The sequence below is a fragment of the Condylura cristata genome, unplaced genomic scaffold (assembly GCF_000260355.1).
Source record: "Condylura cristata isolate star-nosed mole 26May11 unplaced genomic scaffold, ConCri1.0 scaffold00001, whole genome shotgun sequence".
Lineage (NCBI taxonomy): Eukaryota > Metazoa > Chordata > Mammalia > Eulipotyphla > Talpidae > Condylura > Condylura cristata.
In genome coordinates, this window is record NW_004567102.1 from 27697852 (window position 1) to 27719846 (window position 21995).

General features: G+C 33.3%; 1 protein-coding gene across 10 annotated transcripts in view; it reads left to right on the plus strand.

Moving 5' to 3' along the window:
* Positions 1-21995, plus strand: part of RIMS1 (regulating synaptic membrane exocytosis 1) — a 418725-nt gene that overhangs the window by 181453 nt on the left and 215277 nt on the right. For 7 of the 10 annotated variants that reach the window (XM_012721799.1, XM_012721804.1, XM_012721818.1 and 4 more), the window contains exons 2-3: positions 6533-6746; positions 9414-9425. In XM_012721799.1, coding sequence (XP_012577253.1) covers positions 6533-6746; positions 9414-9425 — 226 coding nt within the window. Of the gene's footprint in view, positions 1-2478; positions 2499-6532; positions 6747-9413; positions 9426-21995 lie in introns of those variants that run through there. The other 3 variants (XM_012721803.1, XM_012721855.1, XM_012721811.1) reach the window with 2 other exon arrangements.

Here is a 21995-nt window from a genome sequence, read left to right on the forward strand (position 1 = left end):
TATTTGGATAGTGGCTTTCTGAGTCTGAAGCTCCCGGTTGAGTAACTTTGAATCACTGGTTGTGTGCTCTTAATTTAGGGTTATACCTCTGGATCAGACCAAGGACCTATTCCTGTTCCCTTTCAACAACTTTGTAGCACAAATTTCATTGCTTCACCTGCTTCTTTACAGACTATGGTGTTGGTTATTTTAAACTTAAACACTGGTACAGGAGACCATGATTTCCAAGAATCACTTAAAAAAGGAAATTAGTCACCATTAATATGCAATGGAATTTTACAGCTCCTCAGTTGCAGAACAGAATCAAAGAGACAGTTTCACTAAAAAGGGAACAATTGTATTTGGGGCCAAGAAACCATTTTTAAACTGCACGTGTTTTGTTTGACAATCAATTATGTATGATTATTGTGCTGTCAATTCATTAGAACATACACACTGATGCTTATTTGCTGATATGCACACTTTAAAAGGTATTATGATTTCAAATACATTTTCTGAGAAGTTTGGGAGCACCTCAGCTATTCCTTATTATTTAACATATGCTTTATTATTTCTTTAATAATTACATTGATACTATCTTGTGCTATATTTTTTATTATTTCATTGAATAGTCCAAGTTTCAAATCATCTAAAAAGGAAGACTTTTTTTTAACCTAGTAAGCTAAAGAATTCTCCATGATCATTTCACCTAGAATTATTACTGCTTTCAGAACAATTTGCTTCCACTCTTTCTCGTTTGGTGTATGTTGCTATAAACTGGTAATTTATAGTTACATGAAACTTACTTCCTACTAACTTAATGAGCCCTTGATGTTTCCTTGCTCTGTGTTCTCGGCCTAGTTTGAGAAGAGGAATACAAACTATTCTGGCCGATCAGTTCCCTGCCTCCCTGCCATTGTGTACACAGGCCAGTGTAATCCTCCATTTTGCAAACTGTTCTCTGGCCCCCTTCATCTGGGAGAAAGTTCTCTGCTGTCTGTAGGTTCTGCCACTTAAATTCTTGAAACTTCAAAACACTTGCTACTGTTCCTTTGAGAAAAAACTTGTACTTGACAAAGGAGAGCCAGGAAGGAAGATGGAAATGTAGTCTAGATTCTGACCACTTTGGGGATAGAAAAGAAAAGAAAAAAACAACACAGACTAGAATTCAGTGAGATACTGTGCTGGTTTTGAAGATTTCACTGCATTCCACTTTTGACAGTCACTGAGCATCTCAGTGTACTTTATTTATAATAGTATGTGTTCAAGAAATACTTATAACTTGACTGGACTATCATTAATACTTTCTGTTAAAATCATTTATTTTGCAATTTTAAGATTTTTTTTGGCATTTAAGCATAATATTTAGCTATTTGGGCATTCATCTTTTTATATGATCTTTATATCTTTATATCTTTTAAATATGTATCTTTACGAACACAAGTGACTTATTTACAATAGGAATTTTGCAGTTTCTTGAATTGAATGCACAGGTACTGAAAAATGTAATGATTCACTATTACATCGTGAAATAATGGAAGAAATCACATTGAGTGAACAGGATTTCTATGATACTGTAGGATTACATATTTAATAATAACCTTTATCTTATATAAAGATAATTTAAATCTGAGATTTGTAATCATATTTTCAGTAAATTAAAATATACAGTAATTAGTAATTTAAAATATACAAATAAATTTCACAAAAAAATTATGTTTGCAGTGACACATTGACTCTAATACCATATAATAAAATATGTATTTTCATTTATTATTCAAACAGAACACTGTCACATAATTGATATGCATTAAAGCATTAAAACGCCAGATGCAAAAAACAAATATGCTGTTCATGATTTCACTACCAGCATCCTGATTCCAAAGGCATATTTTATTATGAAGACAACATCTTGACTGCCTGAGATATCTGGAGTAATGCAAGGGGAATATGAATTGAAAAAAGGACACTAGGCTTTTGTTTTTAAAGAGCCATGTTAGTAGACCATTACAGAAGGTTACAGATTAGGTAGAGTTTGAGAAAGCAGGAGTAAGGAATGCTGTTCTCTTCCTCACCCTTCCCTCCTTGTCTTCTTTCTGTCCTTGTTCCTTTTAAAATATATGCTGGTAAAAAGGCAGTCAGCCTGGAATGTAAGTTGGAGTGGTCGACAGGGACTTGGGTTCACTTTTTCTTTCCATGCGGAATAAAGGGGTCCTATCTGCAAATATCCTGAGAAATAGCATGATTTTTTTTTCTTCTCTTGTTTTACTCTCTGCTGAGTGCCCAAACCAGTAGAATAACCATGTCTTGAGACTAAGAAGAAATTTTCAGCACAAGAGAGAGATGGATACAGTTTGCCCACAGCTAGCATTCAGGAGGATGGAAGTCCTGGGAGAGTTTCAGGTGATGACTTTGTGAATGGTATTATGAGCACTTGGCAAAGGACAGTCCCAGAACACTTGGGTGCATCTCTCTGTAGAAGAATGCTGTCCCGTGATGGTGGCTGTCTTCCTTAGCAGGTACTCTGTGGGCTGGATTTCTCTCCCAAAGTCAGTGAGACTGGAAAAGATCTCCCCTCTAAAAAAATGAGGGACTTCATGCTAAGATCTCAATCAAGTAACCACACTCTACCCTTGCAGTTCTTTTTTTGTTTTGTTTTATGTTACATATAACAAAGTGTAGAATTATCATGTGTAACATGAATTGAATATGTTCAATAACTTCTTTATCTTTAGAATGATTTTTGCCTTAAATACAGAGTTTATTATTATTATTATTATTATTATTGTTATTTAAGATTTATTTATTTATTCAGACAGAACTGGGGTATAGGCCAGAGATGTGGAGGGTGAGAGAATTCACCAGGGACAGAGTGGGGAGCAGAACAGGCAGATCGACAAAGTACACTGCTGAGGGGAGCAGCGGGCGGGTCAGGAGAGGTCTGCCACGCCATGTGGGTCACCTCCGGGGCAGGTGGGGATCGAACTCATGAGGGAAGTGGGTTAAGCTTCTTAGTGCAGTGCTTTAACCCGCTGCGCCACCAGGGAGGGCCACAGTTTTATTATTTTAAATCTTTCCTTGGGATGTACATTTTGTAGACTTTTATCTGAAATATTCTGTGCCTTTATAGTCTGGATAATCTTTGCTAAAGTCCATTTTGTTGAATTTCTAAAATTTAAGGTGATGATGACTGCTGTTGTGCTACGTTATTCTTACCATCTCAGACCATAATCCTAATTTTTCTGCTTTATCTTTGTTTGTTTCAGTTTCTCTCTGTATTGATTTTTTTCAAAGCATTTTTTTTGTTTATTTTTAAAGCATTATGTATGATATCATACATTTTATTTCAGCTTTCTGTTCGTGGCTACCAAACTAAAATTTCATCTTTATTTTCTTGCATAAAAGCTAAAGCTGAACTTTTTTTTTTTTTTAAGATTTATTTATTTTTGCATACAAGAAGTGGGGTACAGACCAGTGGCATGGGGAGGGGGATAAGAAGATTCAACAGAGACAGAGTGGGTAACAGAACAGACAGATGTACTGAAATACACTGCTGAGGGGTGCAGCAGGTGGGTCAGGAAAGGTCTGTCGCAAATGTGGATCACCTCCCTGGCTGGGGATCCAACTTGTGCTGCTGTGGCTATGGACAGTTTCATAGTGCTGTGTTTAACCCTTTGCACCACCAGGGAAGGCCCAAGGCTGAAATTCTTGGTTTCTAGAAGCCCAGCACATTGTCCTGAGGGCAGCTGTCTGCTTCAGTCCTGTTACGTTTTGAATTAATGCTCTCCTTTTCATTTGTTTCCCTTGAGGAACCCCATGTTTTTCTCCCCAACTCAAACATGAATTAAGTTATTATTTTAAATACTTTATCCAACATTTCCAGTGTTCTGTGGCAGTAAGCTTTATCAGGATTTTTCGTCCTCAATATGAACTTGCTTGTCAATTTAGTTTTATTTTTTCTCAAATGAACTAAGAAAAAGATATATATATATATATATATATATATATATGACTTTTTAGCAAATTAGTATTAACTACTAATAAGGAAGTATTTACCATAACTATCTTGCTGAACTATGTGTTTCTAATGTAATTTACTGTTTGCTCAATGGGAGGAATCGTGTAAAATAGCATAAATACAGGATGCAAAAGGTAAGTGATCAAATGCAGTGTTGCCTCAGTGGTCAGGACCCTGCATATATACTGTTCAGTTTTCCTGAATTAGGTGCCTTTTTGATTGAAGCCATTTATCAAGAGAATTGATAAAAATCCTTTAAGTCTGAATTTTAACATAAAATTGGTTTTCAAATAATTAATACATAGTACATACTAAATCAGGCCAAACTGGCCTGCTGTCTGTTTTGGTAATAAAGGTTGTTATAACACAACTGTGTTCACTGATGTGTTACCTATGCTACTTTTATGCAGCAACAGTAGAGCTAAGTAGTTGCAACAGAGACTATGGCCCACAGAGGCCTTTTACAGTAAGGCCTTTTACTCAATAGCTTTCCAGTCTCCATACTAAATCATGTTCTATATTACAAAGTAGGTAGATAGGATTTTTTCTTTTTCAGTTTTTCTCCTCTTCTTCTGTATATACTTCAGTAGAATTGAATTGTGTTTCTCAAATATTTATTCATATATGCTCTATACTTCATTTATTTTAGTTTCATTGATTAGAGATATTTTCTTACTCCCACTCCTCCTTAATGATAATTTCTTTACTAGAAGTCTTAAGATTTCCAATGATGTTTTATATGGCTTCTTTTCAAACAATCCATCATTACTGTCTATCCATTTGATCCCAAGTGAATGCTGCTGAAAAATATAAAAATATTATTGTATCAATCAGATTCTTGCTCTCATTTAAAAATCACTGTATCCTTCGATGGATTGAATGTATTTGCCCTTTAAATTGGAAATGGCTTCTGATTCTAAACTACTTTATGTGTTAGGTGTGTTTTTAATTCTGGAAATTAAATATAAAATGTGTAAATTGGCAAAGCAAGAAAGGGATTTCAGCATTTTAACAGTAATCATTAAAATTCTGCTCAAGAGCTGTTGATGTTAAAAGGAAATCATAATGAAATCCCAGTGCTTCGAACACTGTAGTTCTTGGAATTAACTTATTTGATTATGTTTCCAGGGAGTACCAGTTCCCCACAGTTGTCTTAAACTAGAGCATCAAGCGAACTGCCTGACTTTAACAATAGCATTTGTGTACTCTGTGTCCTAGGGAATACCCACATGCAGCAAACTAGCACAGACACACAGATAAATTTGATCAGCAATTTCCCAGGAGTTTCTCTTTTGGTGTAATAGCCAGTGCCTATTGGGTAGGCCTGGAACAACACTCAGTTCTGTTTACATACAGCGTCCTTTTACTGGGGATTTACTGGATGTCATAGTGTTCTATACAGAACAGCCAACTTTATATTTGTAACAGTTTTTTTTTTTAAAGATTTATTTATTCATACAGAACTGGGGTACAGGCCAGAGATGCGGAGGGTGAGAGGATTCACCAGAGACAGAGTGGGGAGCAGAACAGGCAGATGGACGAAGTACACTGCTGAGGGGAGCAGTGGGCGGGTCAGGAGAGGTCTGCCACGCCATGTGGTCACCTCCGTGGCAGGCGGGGATCGAACTCATGTGGAAGTGGCTTTGACTTCTTAGTGCTGTGCTTTAACCCGCTGCGCCACCAGGGAGGGCCCTATATTTGTAACAGTTTTAAGTTAAGGAATTGATCTGTTGGAAAGGAAAATCATATTAAATGTATTAAATGTCAGTATCCTATGCTAAATGGTTTCCCTCAACAACTGTGCCATCACCAGTAGGTATGACATGGAAGGACTCATTAGCCTAAACATAATGTATAAAATAATTTTCTGTGTACTACTCTATAAAATCAGATACTTGGTGCTAAGTAGATAATTTCAGGAATGGTGGTAAAGGAAGACATCTAAAGGCATTACCTAGCATGGTAGTTTAAAACAGCAATTTTCCAAGTATGTATCATGCTCAAATAGTGCATCAAGAAATGAATTTTCTGTGATTTTAAAAAAATTGTAGTCAATAGTAATAAAAGAGGGTAATGTAGAAAATATGAAAGTATATAGTGTATAGTGCAAGTATTTGTACATATTTTGGCTTTTGTGTTATACAAAACAATTTTAAGGTGAGTTCCCAGTTCAAATAATTGAAAGCCACTTGCCTGAAGGAACAGAACCTTGGAGTGGATACATAAAATTTATTGCCATGGTCTATGATTATACAGAAATCTTCTTACATATGGTTTAGTGCTAATAAACAAAACTGGCACTAGGAAATCTTATGAATCTTCTTACATATGGTTTAGTGCTAATAAACAAAACTGGCACTAGGAAATCTTATGAATGGTGCTTCTTACCTTTAGAGGTAAGATCATTGGGGAAAAAGTGCTTTTATATGTTTTTCTTCAGTTCAAGTAAATATGTCTCTCTTCCTTTAGGAAAAAAAAAATGTGTTCTGTCTTCTGCCATTGACTTAATTTGCTACAATTTTCTTGTTTGCCCAGGAGATTGCACCAACAATTTGAAAGCTATAAGGAACAAGTGAGAAAAATTGGGGAAGAAGCCCGACGTTACCAGGGCGAGCACAAAGACGATGCTCCGACTTGTGGAATCTGTCATAAAACGAAGTTCGCTGATGGGTGTGGGCACCTCTGCTCTTACTGCCGCACCAAGTTCTGTGCCCGCTGCGGAGGCCGTGTGTCTCTGCGATCCAACAACGTGAGTGTTTCGTGAGCATGACTGGGCTCTGCTGTGGGCAAGAACCAGGACTACTACCAAGTAGAAAGCAAGGGCATGTTAGCAAGCAGACTTGTGCATGCATGTCTGTATTACCATGTCCTCCCCCCAGTTTCTTTTTCATAAGGTTCTCCGTAGCAGAGAAGTGATGAAAATAAAGACTTTCTCTACGTGTGTATCTTAGTAAATGATTCCTGTTCAAAACTGACAGATTACTTGTGGGAGTAAATATATTTTTCTGAGGAATGTAGTATGTGTAGATTTACTATCAGGAATCATAAAACTCTTCAACTTTGTTATGACCAATTTGTCTTAGTAAAGATTGTCTTTTATTTCCGAAACAACTTGTTTCAGGTTGAAAGTATGTGGCATTAAATTTAACCCAAGATGGTTAATGTATAAAACAGTAATTAAATCTGTGAGAGTAATTTCATATTCACTATTATGCTCAAGAAATAGGGTTATGTTTAGCTCATGGAAATTATTTGAATATTTAGCACACTATCTGAAAACAGAACATTCCTATTTGTAGGGTTTTGGGGGCCGTGTCTGGGAACACTCAAAATTTTTTGACAATAATAGTATTCTCAGATTCAAAAAATAAAATGCCTAAGTACACCAAATAGGTATATTCTACTATTGGATACTGGGGAAACTTGAATACCAAAGTGCATTTTTGGGTGTGAGAGTAAAGGCTGCACTTAACTGTTTTCTCTATGAGAGGTAGTCTGACCTGATACAGTTTCCTCATTTGGCTTAAATAAGAATTACTATTCTATTAAGCCAGGGATTTAAATATATATATATACATGTATATATATATAGTCTTTAAATATATATATGTCTTTAAATATATATATATATATATATATAGAGAGAGAGAGAGAGAGAGAGACTATAGATGCTGTTGTGCTAATTCAATGTTATTTATAAATAGTGGATTATTCTAATAAATATTTACTGCAGAATATATTTTAATGGTATACTTTATTATATTCCCTATGTTAATGCCATAGAATTATTTATAGGGATGCCTGCCATGTAATATGGGAGAGTAAAAATTATCATACAGCTAAAAAATTCCCATTGTTTCTTTAAAGAATTTCTCATGCCACTAACCATGCACTAAGTAGGACTTTAATTTAATGCAAAATCATATTTAAAAATTACATGTTTTATGCATTCTTTATGTTTTCCTAGTTGGGAAAATTACAGTTAAAATTAAATGAACCTCTCAAACACCATTGTAAACGGTGGTGGTATTTCAGTTTTAAGTAGGTTATTCTAAAATTTCTTCTAGGAATTAAGACATTCAGTAAAATAATATATTGTAAGTTAAAATGAACCTACGGTTACCTCTATCACCTTAAGAAGATAATTAAATTCTCTGGACAAGAGGTCATTTGTCTAAGAAACTAGGTAGTATGATTGTTATGAGAATTAAATTTTAAAATTAAAACTGCGTCTTTATGATATATACATTTAATTGTTTTAAGGTTTCATTTTGATGACCACAAAAGCTTTCTTTTATTCTCCTAAAAGTTAATTTGCTTTAGTTAATCCTCATATGTTACTTTAAAGTCTTTCTAGAACAATCTTTGTTCAAGATAGTGTCTTGCCACATGAGAAGTACACAAGAACTAGTCATTAATTTTCCCTTCTTTACTTTCAAATACATTCTTTTGGAATGAATTCTCACAGATGAGACTTGAGAGTGATATTAAAAGTATTTTACGACCTCTGTGGTTAAACACTATCTAGTCTGAAAAGATGCAGGCAGTAAGCAGCATGCTGCCAACCACTCAGTGCTCATGATGACCAAGTGCCCTATGCTGTTGACTGCTTTTAGCTTCTCACCATAGGTCCAAGGCAATCTGATGGCAATACAGGTAACAATACAGTTAACTATTGATAAAGTTGTTAGGATCAAGGTCATGTTTTAAAATGGAAAGGGTATTTAAAAAAATTGAGCTATGAGGTACTTTTGCTTTAGAGCACTCAGGTCAATTGTAGTTCAGTCTTCTTCATTAAATCCATCCAATCTTGGGAAAATATTCAAAAGAACAAAATATGTGAGATGAAAAAATACATAAAGGTCTTTTTTCCTATGACATTGTAAATGTTCAAATAAATGTTACATATAAATATTGCTTATGAAATGATTAATGGCTAAAATAATTGTGTTTCTTTTCTCATTTTCACTTAGTATAAACATTTCCTATTCTTAGATATTTTAAAAACACAACTAACATATTTTAGCAGTAATTCGATTAACTAATTCATATAATTTTATGCATATTAATGTCTTCAAAAATAGGTTAACTAAATATGGTAGTGAATTAATTTTCTGAAGATGATTTACATATAGATATAATAAACTGAGTTGTAAATATTTCAAAATTTTAACTCCAAACTTTTGCATTTAAGATATAACAAGATCCAAATATGTGCACTTTTTAGTTTAAGGTTGAACAAAGATGATTTTGGGGGGAAGAATGAACATTTACTTTTCCAAGTACCTAGATTTTAACACTTTAAAGTAGCACAAAATTGCTTTTTTAAAATCTGTCTATTAATATGTGCCTTATTTTTATTTTTCTCTTCTTTTTCCTCTCTCTTAACTCTGCTTCCTTGGATGCTTTCCCAAAGGAGGACAAAGTGGTTAGAATCCATGCTTTTCTATTGTTTTTAATAATGTTGTGAATTTTATTAAGTGGCTGTTTTACTGAGTGTTGTTAATCACTCTATTTCACAAAGAATTGATATGCTAAGAAGAGTTCATTCCCAGTTTTCAAGGAAAAAAGTAATAAAACAAACATCTAGGATCATTATAGTGTTTTTCTTAATTAAGATTTATTTATTTTTGCATACTGAACTAGGGTATAGACCAGAGGTACAGGAGTAGTGAGAGGATTCACCAGAGGTAGAGTGGGGAGCAGAACAGTCAGATAAACAAAGTATACTGCTGAGGGGAGCAGTGGGCGGGTCAGGAGAGGTCTGCCACGCCATGTTGGTCACCTCCCTGGATGGGGATTAAACTTGGGGTGAGGTAGCTGCAGTGAGCTTCACGGTGCTGTGCTTTAACCCATTGTGCCACCAGGGAGGGCCCACATTATAGAGTTTTATAGGAATAGGTAAAACTTGGGTAGTTTGAGTTTATGAGGTAAGTGCTATTTTAATATAATTTACATCAGTATGAACTCATCTGTCCTCTTAGCTCTTAGATTACTGATGATTCTATTAATAAACTACAGAAGGTGCTTCCTTTCTCAGCATTTAGTAGACATATAGGCAAGTGATTTGAAACTTTATTTCATAAGAAAAGGAATATACTGACTCAGTATAGAAAAAGGATCAAATTATCATTAAGAGCTTAAAATGAAGTGATTTTTCTGTAGAACACAGGTAGCAGAGTTCTCATATTGGACCACGTTGAGCTCTTTCTTCTTTCTTATTCATAAAAATCACTCCCAAGAAGACAAAAGTTCACTTTTAACTCTGTCAGAAACAAAATACAGAGGCTCTATTCAGGAAGATATGATCCAAGTTGAATGTCCATTCAGTCTGTCCTTTGTAAACATTCATTTAGTATGAACTGTAATTTCTAAGGCTCATTAATTTCCCACTATGAAATGAGGCAATGAATATTTTGGGTCCAATATATCAGCTCAGCTGCCTTTATTCAAATGTTTCAAAGTTTAAATGATGTACTTAAGTGCATGAGTAGCAAGCATGCCATTAAATTGAACATTAATCTGTGATTTAAAACTTGATGCTAACATATGTTCATCAGTTCTTCTATGAAAAAGAGATCAGGATGAAATTATAAGAGTACTTTGTTTTCACTAAATATGTTTGCCTCTACCACTGGTGGTGTGTATGAGATCATATTAGGAGTTATTATTTCAATGAAGTTGTGTTCAACTTTAAAGAAAATGTTACAACTGGAATATCCAACTTTGATTTCATGAATAATATTGTGGGTGAGTCTATATTTGAAGTGTAGGCAATTTTTAATTCTTTTAAGGAATGAAAGTTTAAGTAAATAATGGCTGTTACTCATACTTGCTGAAACAAGACTTTGACTACTCCTACAGTACTGGCCTGATTCATTGTCCCTTTGACAACACATTTAATAATGGCAGGTTATTTGTGCTCATTATGATTATTGACTGTGTAATGAGAATTCAGGTGGATTTTGTGGTTGTCCGGCTAAAAATAGAGTGAAAAGTCCAGTGAAATGCAATTACTTTTAATTACTTTTTTCATTTTGATTAGAAGGCATATACCGACCATTTGTTTTTAAGTACTTTTTCATACTTTCATTAAAACTCTTTATAGCTTATTGTAGTGGTTCAATGAATTGCCTTTCTTGACCAAAGAAACTGAAGCCAGATTTTGTCTCAGCTGCGTTAATGAGAGTAACTAAATATTAAGCAAAGTACTTCATTTTATTATAGGTTCTATATTCATCTTTTTATTTGGTGGGAACTCTATACATATATTTTTTGGGGGGTAGAGATGTTATAGTTTACAGATGTGTGTATGTCTCTGAGTGTATGTTTGTATGACTAAAAAGGGAAAAGGTGTGTGAAAACATTTATATCAAAGCAATCTCCTTTTTTATCAATATAACAGTAATGAATTTTACTGTGTCTATTAAATTGATGAGTAAGTATGATTGAAATATTAGTTCATATGATATCCTAGTGTATCTAAGAATAGCTAACATATAAATTTTCTTTTTAATGACCATATATTTTGAAACATGACTATAACTTACTTTAAAACTTTATCTCGGGCCCTCCCTGGTGGCGCAGCGGGTTAAAGCACTGCACTGAGAAGCTAAAGCCACTTCCACATGAGTTTGAACCCGCCTGCCCCGGAGGAGATCCACATGGCGAGGCAGACCTCTCCTGACCCGCCCGCTGCTCAACAGTGTACTTCATCGATCTGCCTGTTCTGCTCCCGTCTCTGTCTCTGGTGAATCCTCTCACCCTCCACATCTCTGGCCTGTACCCCAGTTCCATATGAATAAATAAATAAATCTTTAAAAAAAACTAACTCTAGCCTAAATCATATCTAATATTTATTAAAGATTGTGAACTTGCTTATATACATAATGGTTGTCATAAGGAATCAATTCTCTATTGATTTGTAAGACATTATTTTATATAATTGCATATTCTCATAGGAAACATTGTGAGTACTTTCTTCACTGAAGTCTAATCATAAAATATAGAGGGCTACTGCAAAAATCTCCAAAACCTACTTAAGTTGCTTTTGGCTTTCTTTATTCTATTTGGTGGCAGAGTATTAGTTTAGGTGACTTCTTTGATACTATTAACACTTGCTGCTAATAAAACAGCTGAATGTAATACTCCAAATCAAAATCCTTTGGAATTTTATGTTTAAATTTTCATCAGTATTTCTTTTCTGCTTTTTTTTTTCTTTTCTGATGAATATAGCAACTATAAACGAACTTCCTATGTTTCTAGTCAGTATATATTTTCACAAGAGAAAGGTGTCAGGTTTTATAAGTTGAGTGTTTTGTAATAAATGTCAGCAATATCTAAAAAATAGAACCCTACCATTTTCTTATTTCAAAATATAAAAGAAACATTGTGTTTTTTTAAAAAGTATTTATGTAAAGCTAGTAATTAATAAGGTACAAGGTTTACAGGTTTTTAAAACTGGCCCTTCATTGATTTTTACTGGTGTTTGATTTTTGAAATACAGTGCTAAATGATGTTAATGAAATAATTACCTTTTTATAGAAAAGTTCACAAAAAACAAGGTTGGCAGGGATGGGACAGTGCAAATGAGTTTGGAATCAACCTTATATGGTGTTCTCTATGGAGTAATTGAGTCGTAACAATATAAAGAAGAGTTTTACCCTTCCACACTCTTAAATATAAAAATGATTTTCTTTCCTCTCACAAGGGTTAGCATAAAGTATGCAAGTCACAGGAATCATAATCCATTTTTTAAAAATGATTTGCATAATCGCATCAAATATTTAGTCTTACTATCAAAATTCTTCTTAGAGTTATCTTCATTTATTTCATGGCATGAAGCATATGATCATAGATTTTAGTCAACAAATTTTTGCAAACATGGCTATAACAATTTGCTTAGAACTACTTGCTTGTTTTTTAAATAGATGCTTTGAGGGTGGATTTCTCTGTAAGAATGTTCACTGGACACTCTCCCAAAAAGATAATACAGCTCTAAATAGAAAAGTTTATGAGTATGGATAAGGATACCAAAAGGAAATGTTGAGGACATTAAGAGAACTTTCAGTAAGCAATTAGTTAATTAAATTCCTCAAGATGTCTCTTGATGTTGTGCTTATCCTAGAGGGCAGTAAGACATAAGGTTATAAAAACTTCTGTTATGTAATTCAAAAAGTTGTATTTTTTTTTAAATTTCAAGTCTGTTTTAGGAATTTTCTGCACTGTATTTCTACAACATGGAATTTTCATCTCTAAACACTTCTAATGCATTTAACATTGGTATTTTAGAAAGATTTTCCAATATTTAGTATCAGGAGGAAATATAAAGTCCTGATTTTGCCCCACATCCAAGTAATTTTCTGATAAATAATACAATATTTTAGAGAATTACAGTTTCACAAATCATTGTTAAATACAGATATCTAGTAGGACTAAGGGAACTCTACCTTGGTATTGAAAAATAGATTCTTCCAGTTTAAGGGAAGGAGATATTTTAGGAATAAATTTCACAGAGCTGAAGACTAAAACCATGATCAAACACCATAGTTTTTGTGAATGCAATTATCCAATTTCTTGTTTATTATATCTCTGTTTAGCATTTTGATGAACTTACAAAACTCTTGTCCAAGCAGATGTGTACAGCAATATTTAATGGTTTCAGATTGTCCACATTCTCATCAATATTTGTGATCATGTTGTTTATGAGGTGGTGTGGTACTTCGTGATTTTCACTATCACTATTTTATTTCTCATTAAATTTGTTTTTAAGCCAAGATTATCAATCCAACTTGATAGCTATAAGGGTTCACTTTGCATAGATTTAGATTCTAACAACAAAAATAATGCATCTAAGTTAGCAATTTCTGGGGAATGGGTTTTCGGTAGGCTGTCATATTCAAAATAGTAGAAATTCTGTTTTCTTCTCTGGGGATTCTTTATGAACCTTACAATAGATTATCCAAATACTTGCTAATCTATATAAATCACGTAGAACCATCATTGTGTTAAATTTAAGGTAATATGGAGTCCAGTGTCTCTCTCTAGACTAGCTATTCCTAAGGTGTACGTAAGAGGTTTTTTGCTACCAGTCAAAAAGTTGATTTTTTAAACACAAAAAAATAGCTAGCACTTTTGGTTTTGTACGTTAGTCATAGATTCAAAAATAACTGAAAATTAAGCCCAGAGGTTAAAGGACTATTCTGTCAAGGTACACATTAAATTATATGAGCAATTATTAAAGAAAATAGAATTAGGTTAAAATTTTTATGTTTTAATGTAAAAATTTAGAAAGTACTGAAGTAATACTGATTAATTACATTATATGGATTTCAAGTATACAACATAATAATTCAGCATCTGTTTGTACATTATGATACTACCAAAAGTCGAGTTTCCATTCAATACCATACAATTGACCTCTTTTTAAACCCTTTTCTGATAACATTGTCAGAATCCAAGGGTTTACTTTTGGTGTATGTGTATTTTTTTTTGGGGGGGGGCATTTGTCTATTTGTTTCCTTTACCTTCCACATAGGAGTGAAATACAGAATTTTTTTCTCCATCTGATTTATTTAACATAGCATAATACTTTCAGGGTCTATCCATGTTGTTGCAAATAGTAAGATTTTTTCTTTTTAAAAAAATAATTGAGTAGTATCCCACTGTATATATTACTATATCTTATTTATCCATTTCCCATGGATGGATACTTAGATTACTTTCATATCTTAGCTATTATGTATAATGTTGATAGTGAACAGTGGTGGAGATATCTTTTGGAATTACTGGGTTTTATCATTATTTAGTTACATATTCAAAAGTAGAACATCAAACATCCATGCTTAATTGTAAATGTTTTTTGAGAGATGTGAGCTTTTAGTAACATGTAAATAAAAAAGATATGCTAAAAGACTAACAATCCAGATTTTCTGTCATCTGTCACAAATTTCAATATATTCTTGATGTCTGCCATCCAAAAGATTGAATGGGTAGATTCTTTACCATTGCTGCCATTTTGGGAAATAGTATGCTGTCAGAAAAGTCATGACACATTTTTGCTTGAAAAACATGACTTTTCTGTCAGCCAAATATATTACTAGTCACAAGTCTACTTTGGTATCATTATAGCTACTCCTGTTATTGTAGCTGTTTACATTGTAGTGTATTCTATTCACTACTCAGAATTTAATACTACTTGGGTCTTTTTTTTTTTTCCAATCCAACCTGGCAATCTTTGCCTGTTAATTCTATTTTTTTTTTAAAGATTTATTTGTGCATATAGAACTGGGGTACAGGCCAGAGGCTTAGGGGCGGCAAGAGGCTTCAACAGAGATAGAGTGGGGAGCAGAACCGGCAGATCGACGAAGTACACTGCTGAGGGGAGTAGCGGGCAGGTCAGGAGAGGTCTGCCACGCCATGTGGTCTCCGGGGCAGGCGGGAATCGAACTCATGTGGAAGTGGCTTTAGCTTCTCAGTGCTGTGCTTTAACCTGCTGCTCCACCAGGGAGGGTCTTAATTCTATTTTTTAATGCATTTATGTTTAATATTATTTTTGTTGGATTGTATTTTATATTTTGATTTTTATATACCATATAGTGTTCTTCTGGTCCATTTTTACTGCATTCTTTTTCATTCAGTCATTATTTTTAACCATTTTTAAGTGATTGTTATTATTACTTTTTTTTGCTATGTTTTAGAGTTACTTTCTTAGTGATTGTAGAGTTTTCTATATATCTTATTTAAGTTATCAGAATCTCCTTAAAATGTCTTATTTCTACTAGGACACATGAATAGTAATTCTATATAGCTCAATTTCAACCTACCCTTTTTGTGTACTATTATTTATATGTATAACACATTACTGAAATATAACTTTATATAATCTCCTGTATTTTAATGAAGTTGAGAGAAGAAATAAGAGCAAGTGTATATCTGAAAAATGTGTTATATAATGGCCTTGACTATTTTTAGTTCTTATTTCTCCCTGTAGATTAAAATTACCATCTGGTTTCATGTCCTTACTCCAGTGCAATGTTATTTCCATCTAGCTCCTTTGTGGTATTATTGCCAAACATATTCGATTTCTTTACAAGTTTAATAGTGTGTACTGATATTGTTTAATACTATTTTTTAAAAAATTAAGATAACAAAGGTATGAATTTATACTTTTATATTTACCCATATAATTACCTTTGTCACAGTTCTTTTTCTTTACTAAGAATTTATATTACTGTCTAGTATCACTGTCATCTTAAAGAAATACTAAAGGAATTCTGAAGATGAATGTTTCCTTTTGTATATCTTTAGTTCATTTCTAGAAATGAATTCTGTCAGCTTTGCTTATCTAAGGCTATTATTTTAATATCAATTTTTGAGAATCATTTTTTGGATTCTTGTCTTACAGACTTTTCTTTTTAGCACTACAAATATATCAAAAACTGTAGCTTACCTCTATTGTTTTGAATGAAATGTCAGTTGTTATTAAGATTATTTAGTATACATGAACTTATTTTCTTTTGCTATTTTCAAAAAGTTCTCTATCTTTGTCTTTCAGCATTTACTGTGACGTGTATGTGTCTGAATATGAATTTCATTGTATTCCACCTAGTTAGGTTCATTGTTTCTTGGACATACAGTTTAAAGTTTTTCCATCAAGTATAAGGGGCATTTCAGACCTTTTGTTTTGAAATATTTTTCTCTCTCTTTTTCTTTCTCTCATTATGGAAATTCCAGTTATACATATTTCAGCACACATAATGGTGACAAACATTTTCTAAGTTTTCTGTCATTATTCTTCATTTTTCTTTCTTTTCAGAGAACCTAATAATTATTGATTCATCATTAAGTCACTGATTCTTCTGCAAAATTAAGTCTTATAATGGACCCCTGCAGTGAATTTTTCACATTGGCTATTGTACTTCTCAACTTCAGAATAATTTTATTGCTGTTAATACTTTATATATTTTTATTATCTCAATTTGATGTGATATGGTCATAACTTCCTTTAGTCTTTGAACATGGTTCCTTTAATTATTTAAACATTTATTATCATATTATCTTTATTATTGCAAATGTGTTCAAATACCTGTATGTGGTATATGTAATGTCTGGACCCTGTCAAAAAGTGTACTGTGATTTACTTTTTTCTGTAAATAAGTCACATGTTATTTCTTTGCATGTGTCACTTTTTATGGTTTATTACTGGCCATTTGTTGACTGGGTAGGCTATACTGTATGAGTGAGACCTATTTCCCCTGTACTGTGCAACTTCTGACAATACTATTCATGGACACATCTTTGGTCATATACATCAATCTGTTCTTCCTCCTAACCAGGCATAATACTGTTTTTTTAACTGACTCTTTCTTATCAGCTCTCTCTTGTTCTAATTACCTGTTAAAATCTTTAGCTTGTCTTTTTATAATGGATCCAGTTTTTAAATCCTGCTTAAATTCCAGGTTCTTCCTAACTGTATGATTCCCTATTTCTTTCCATTAAAATTCTAACTATATTGTTGTTTCAAGTGTTGCTAGTAGGGAGCTAGCATCTCCTCTGATGACTGACTCATCATCAAAATAACCATTGTTTGGACTGTGGTAGGCGATCACTGGTACCCTGGTTATGGGTGTGGTCATATATATTTCATATATTTAAGAGATATGAAAGTATATCTCGGAATCATATCCAGTATTGTTCATGAGTGTTATCTCAAAAATAAAGAAAATATAGCTATTGTTTTTGACAGTGCTCTTTGGTTGAACTTTTCCATCTTTTGCTTCAAATAAAAATTAGTTTTTTAGGCAAAACTACAGAATTTTCTCTTTTTATAGCTAGCCTCTTCCCCTTTTCAGAACCTCTGTGCTACTTCTCTGGAACAGTGATTAGGGACAACAGTCTGCTTCTTCAGCTATATAGTCTGTTATATAATTGTGGAATGGGTAGAGGTCAGCAATCCCTGTTTTTCTTGATCTGCTTTTCCTGTATTGAGCCTCTTCCCTATTATAAAAGTGAAATGAGGGTGATTGTAATCTAGGAATCTTGACTGGCTACCTTTGAGGTAGAGCTTCCTACAGTGGGAGATGAGTGGAGAAGGAAGCCCCCAAACACTGAAAATTACACTTGCTGGCAGTAGAGCTTTTGCAACATTAAGGTGGAAGTGGAAATCTTCCTCTCTGGGGCAAAAACTGTAGCTCCTGGTTGGGAACTGCTGCTAGGGTGGGTAGGGGAGGGAGAACTTGTGTTCTGAGTAGAACTACTATCTTGTTGAGCTAGGGGGAGAGAAGATAGGGAGTGCATTGTAGCACAAATGCCTCAGACTTTTGTTATGGAGATTTAGTAGAGTTTCTTGAGTAAACATTTCTCCATGTATTATATGTGCTGTAGACAATTTCCCAGGTACTTTAAATTACTTTAAAAGTAACTGTAACCATGTATGGTTGTTTAAATGTAGAAAATGTTTGTAGAGAGTTTCATATCATTATTCTCAAATAGACTCTTTATGGTTAGGTGTAAACTTGCGTGGAATTCACTTTTTAATTAATTTATTTATTCATAGGTTATCTTCTATAAAGAGCCTTATATATAACCATTTTCCTTTCAAAATCCTCTCCCAATCACTTACAAATGCAATTATAATGCTTATACATATAAAGTTTCACTTTCTGTTTGAATTAATGTAAATTTTTGATGAGTTTATTTTTAACATATTCAGATTAAAAGTAGATATGTGTGCTGTGCATTGATACATACTAATTTTAAGGAATTTTATAGTAAAGAAAATAGAATATTACCAGAAATCATCGATTTGTGTACAAAATGACAACTGTTTGGTAACACCATTGACATCCCTATGCAAAACAAACTTTTTAATGTCAAACTGTCCATTTGTCTAAAAGACCATATCCATCACTCATTGTATTTATTAAAGTGGTTTTGGAAGTCTCTCTAAAACTTTGTAAAATATGTTCTAAAATCATTAAGGTAGTTTTGCACATACTTAAAAGTATTTAATAAATCCTAAGTCTGGTTATCACATCTTGAAGTCAGACATTTTATATTAAGAAACCTTTATTTTCATATATTCTCTTAGTATGACATTTAGTCAATAAATGTAATCATTGAGTAATTTGTTTTGCAATATGTATATGCAGTCAATTATTTCACATATAAACTTCAACAGCAAATATTTTGTTTTAAAAATTCCATTTGAATTGATTTATAATGGTAGAAAGAGAAATTTATTCATTTAATTTACAGACAACTGTTTATAAAACTTTTTTCCATAAAAATCATTCAAGTGTTTTTATTGAACAATAAAGTGTTCTTGCATCAAATAATACTGTTGAAGTAAAAGACTAATCTTCCTTGGAGGAAATATTACACTTTTGGCCTCTTTAGTTACTTCTAGGAAATTTGAAATTGTATCTTTTTAACTCTATAGAGATACAGAAGACTGACAGTGACACTCATTGCACAGAATGTGTGCAATTATGGTTTTTGGTACAAGCCAAGACAGACAGAACAGGAAGCAAATGGGCTTGATGGACAGAATTCTAGGAGATTTTGAAGGAGAGCAAACACTGGAACCTTTCCGAGTGGACATGTTTAATTTTTCTCCATAGTTCTTTCTCTCTTAAGCTCTGTGAAAAAAGACTTGATTTTATTCTCTACAGCCTTCCCATTGTCAAGAGAAATGGACATTGACACTTGAAAAATATGTGTTTGTGTTAGGTAGGGAATCTCTGCAGAAATAGAATCACTAAGGTGGACACACACAATAATTATAAGCAATTGGCTTACATAATTATGAAGACTGAGAAGTTCCATGATCAGCTGTCTGCAAGCTGAAGTCTCAGGACATCATTGTTGTATTTTCAGTCCATGCCAGAAGACCTAAAAGTTCAGCCAATAATGTAAGCCCTAGCTAAATGCAGATTAATTATACCCTAGCTCTGACAGTCATGCAGAGAGCAATTTTTTTTTTTTCCTTTTCCTGCCTTGTTGTTCTATCCAAAGTTTCAAGGATTAGATGATGTACCTGCATTAGGAAGGACATTCTGTTTTACTCAAAATATCACTTGAAATGCTAATCTTATTTGGAAATACTTCCACAGAAGCACACAGTAGTAGTATTCAACCAGCTACATAGGTATCCTGTGACCTGGTCCAGTTGACCCACAACATTAACCATTTTAGTAGTAAATGCTTATAAATTGGTGTTTGTGGTGTCAGCTACATATTAGCACTTCTGTAATCTACACAATGCTCCCACCTTGAGAAAGAACTTGGTGTATTTTGTGTACTATATTTGCTATGTACAAGTAAGGAGTAAAATTTGCAGCCATAGGGCTGATTACAGAGACATGGCAAAGCTCTTAAAAATTGTTTTTTTCACCAAGTGCCCTTGCTCTCAGATCATGTGCTACTATGCTTATGGACCTCAGGGGGACACCATTCACTTCCCAGGATTCCTTTTGTCTCTGTTGCATCAAGAATTGACCAGCTTATTTTACGCAGTTTATATGGAACATGTTTTCCTGAAATTCTTCAAAGTGTCTGTCCTATTAATGACATTAGTCTTTGTTTTAAAGAATATATCTGGACTCCATTCTTACATTTGTATTTCTTTTTAAAGATTTATTTATTCATATAGAACTGGGGTACAGGCCAAAGGCTCAGGGGCGTTGAGAGGCTTCACCAGAGACAGAGTGGGGAGGAGAACAGGCAAATCTACGAAGTACACTGCTGAGGGGAGCAGTGGAGCAGTGGGTGGGTCAGGAGTGGTCTGCCACACCATGTGGTCACCTCCCAGGCAGGCGGGAATCGAACTCATGCGGAAGTGGCTTTAGCTTCTCAGTGCTGTGCTTTAACCTGCTGCGCCACCAGAGAGGGCCCTACATTTGTATTTTGATAGCACTTACTAAGATTAGTCATTGCCTATTGAACTGAAACCATTAGTAACTTGAAGTTTGAATTTTTAGCTAAATCGTATACACTTAACATGAAATTATCATTCTTCCCACAATCCAAAAACTGTTAGCCTTTATGTTGATATAATGAATAATTTTTTTAAGTTTATTTTATTCTAGTCAACCTGAAAAATTTTGAAATATTTGTTGGGATGATTGTTTTTTAAAAATCGTAATTTTATTATCTCTCTTATAAATCCCCAAATAAATTCTACTTGAATTCTTACTGGGTAGATTGTGCCATTAGGATAACCCAGTAATGAGTTTGGAAAATACACACCAAATATACTATAATATTACAATATCAATGAAAATTTTTGAATTAGATTTAAATTAGTGGTGTTATATATATATATATGTATATGTATATATGTGTATGCATATATATATGTATATATATATATATATATATAAATATTGAAGACATGTTTTGGTCATTTTCACCCTTTGCCCTAAAACATATAGAAAGACACAAAACAATGTCACCTAAAGTATTTTTTAATAGTGAGTATATTTTGTAAAATATTGCTTATTAAACAATGAACAACTGATATAATTTTCTCTATTGTATCTTAAATTTTTTTTAAGAAGGAAAATGTTTGGCTTATGTAAACTCATTGTTGAACTGGTGCTTTATCTTTGGTGAAATAAAATATGGTAATTATTTGCAGAAATAAGGAACTGTAATTTGAGTTGGTCCAATTAATTATGGCTTACCAAATTAGTGCAAATAAACCAAAACTATATGTTCATATTTTTTTAATATAGTGTAGGGCTTTTTGAATGTTCTGCAAAGCAATTTCTAGCTGCATTATTTCAAGGAATTTTATGCATTCTGATTATATCATTTATAGTAGTCAAAGTTCTTTATAGTTAGAGACAAAAGCTATGGCCAGAGACCATAACATTATTGATAGGAAGTGGTTGAAGTTCAGGGCATCCTCTACAGAATTTGTGACTTCAAAATAAGATCACACAATTAAGTTTGTCCAAGATAAATTCTCATATTATGAAATACTCTACTCTTT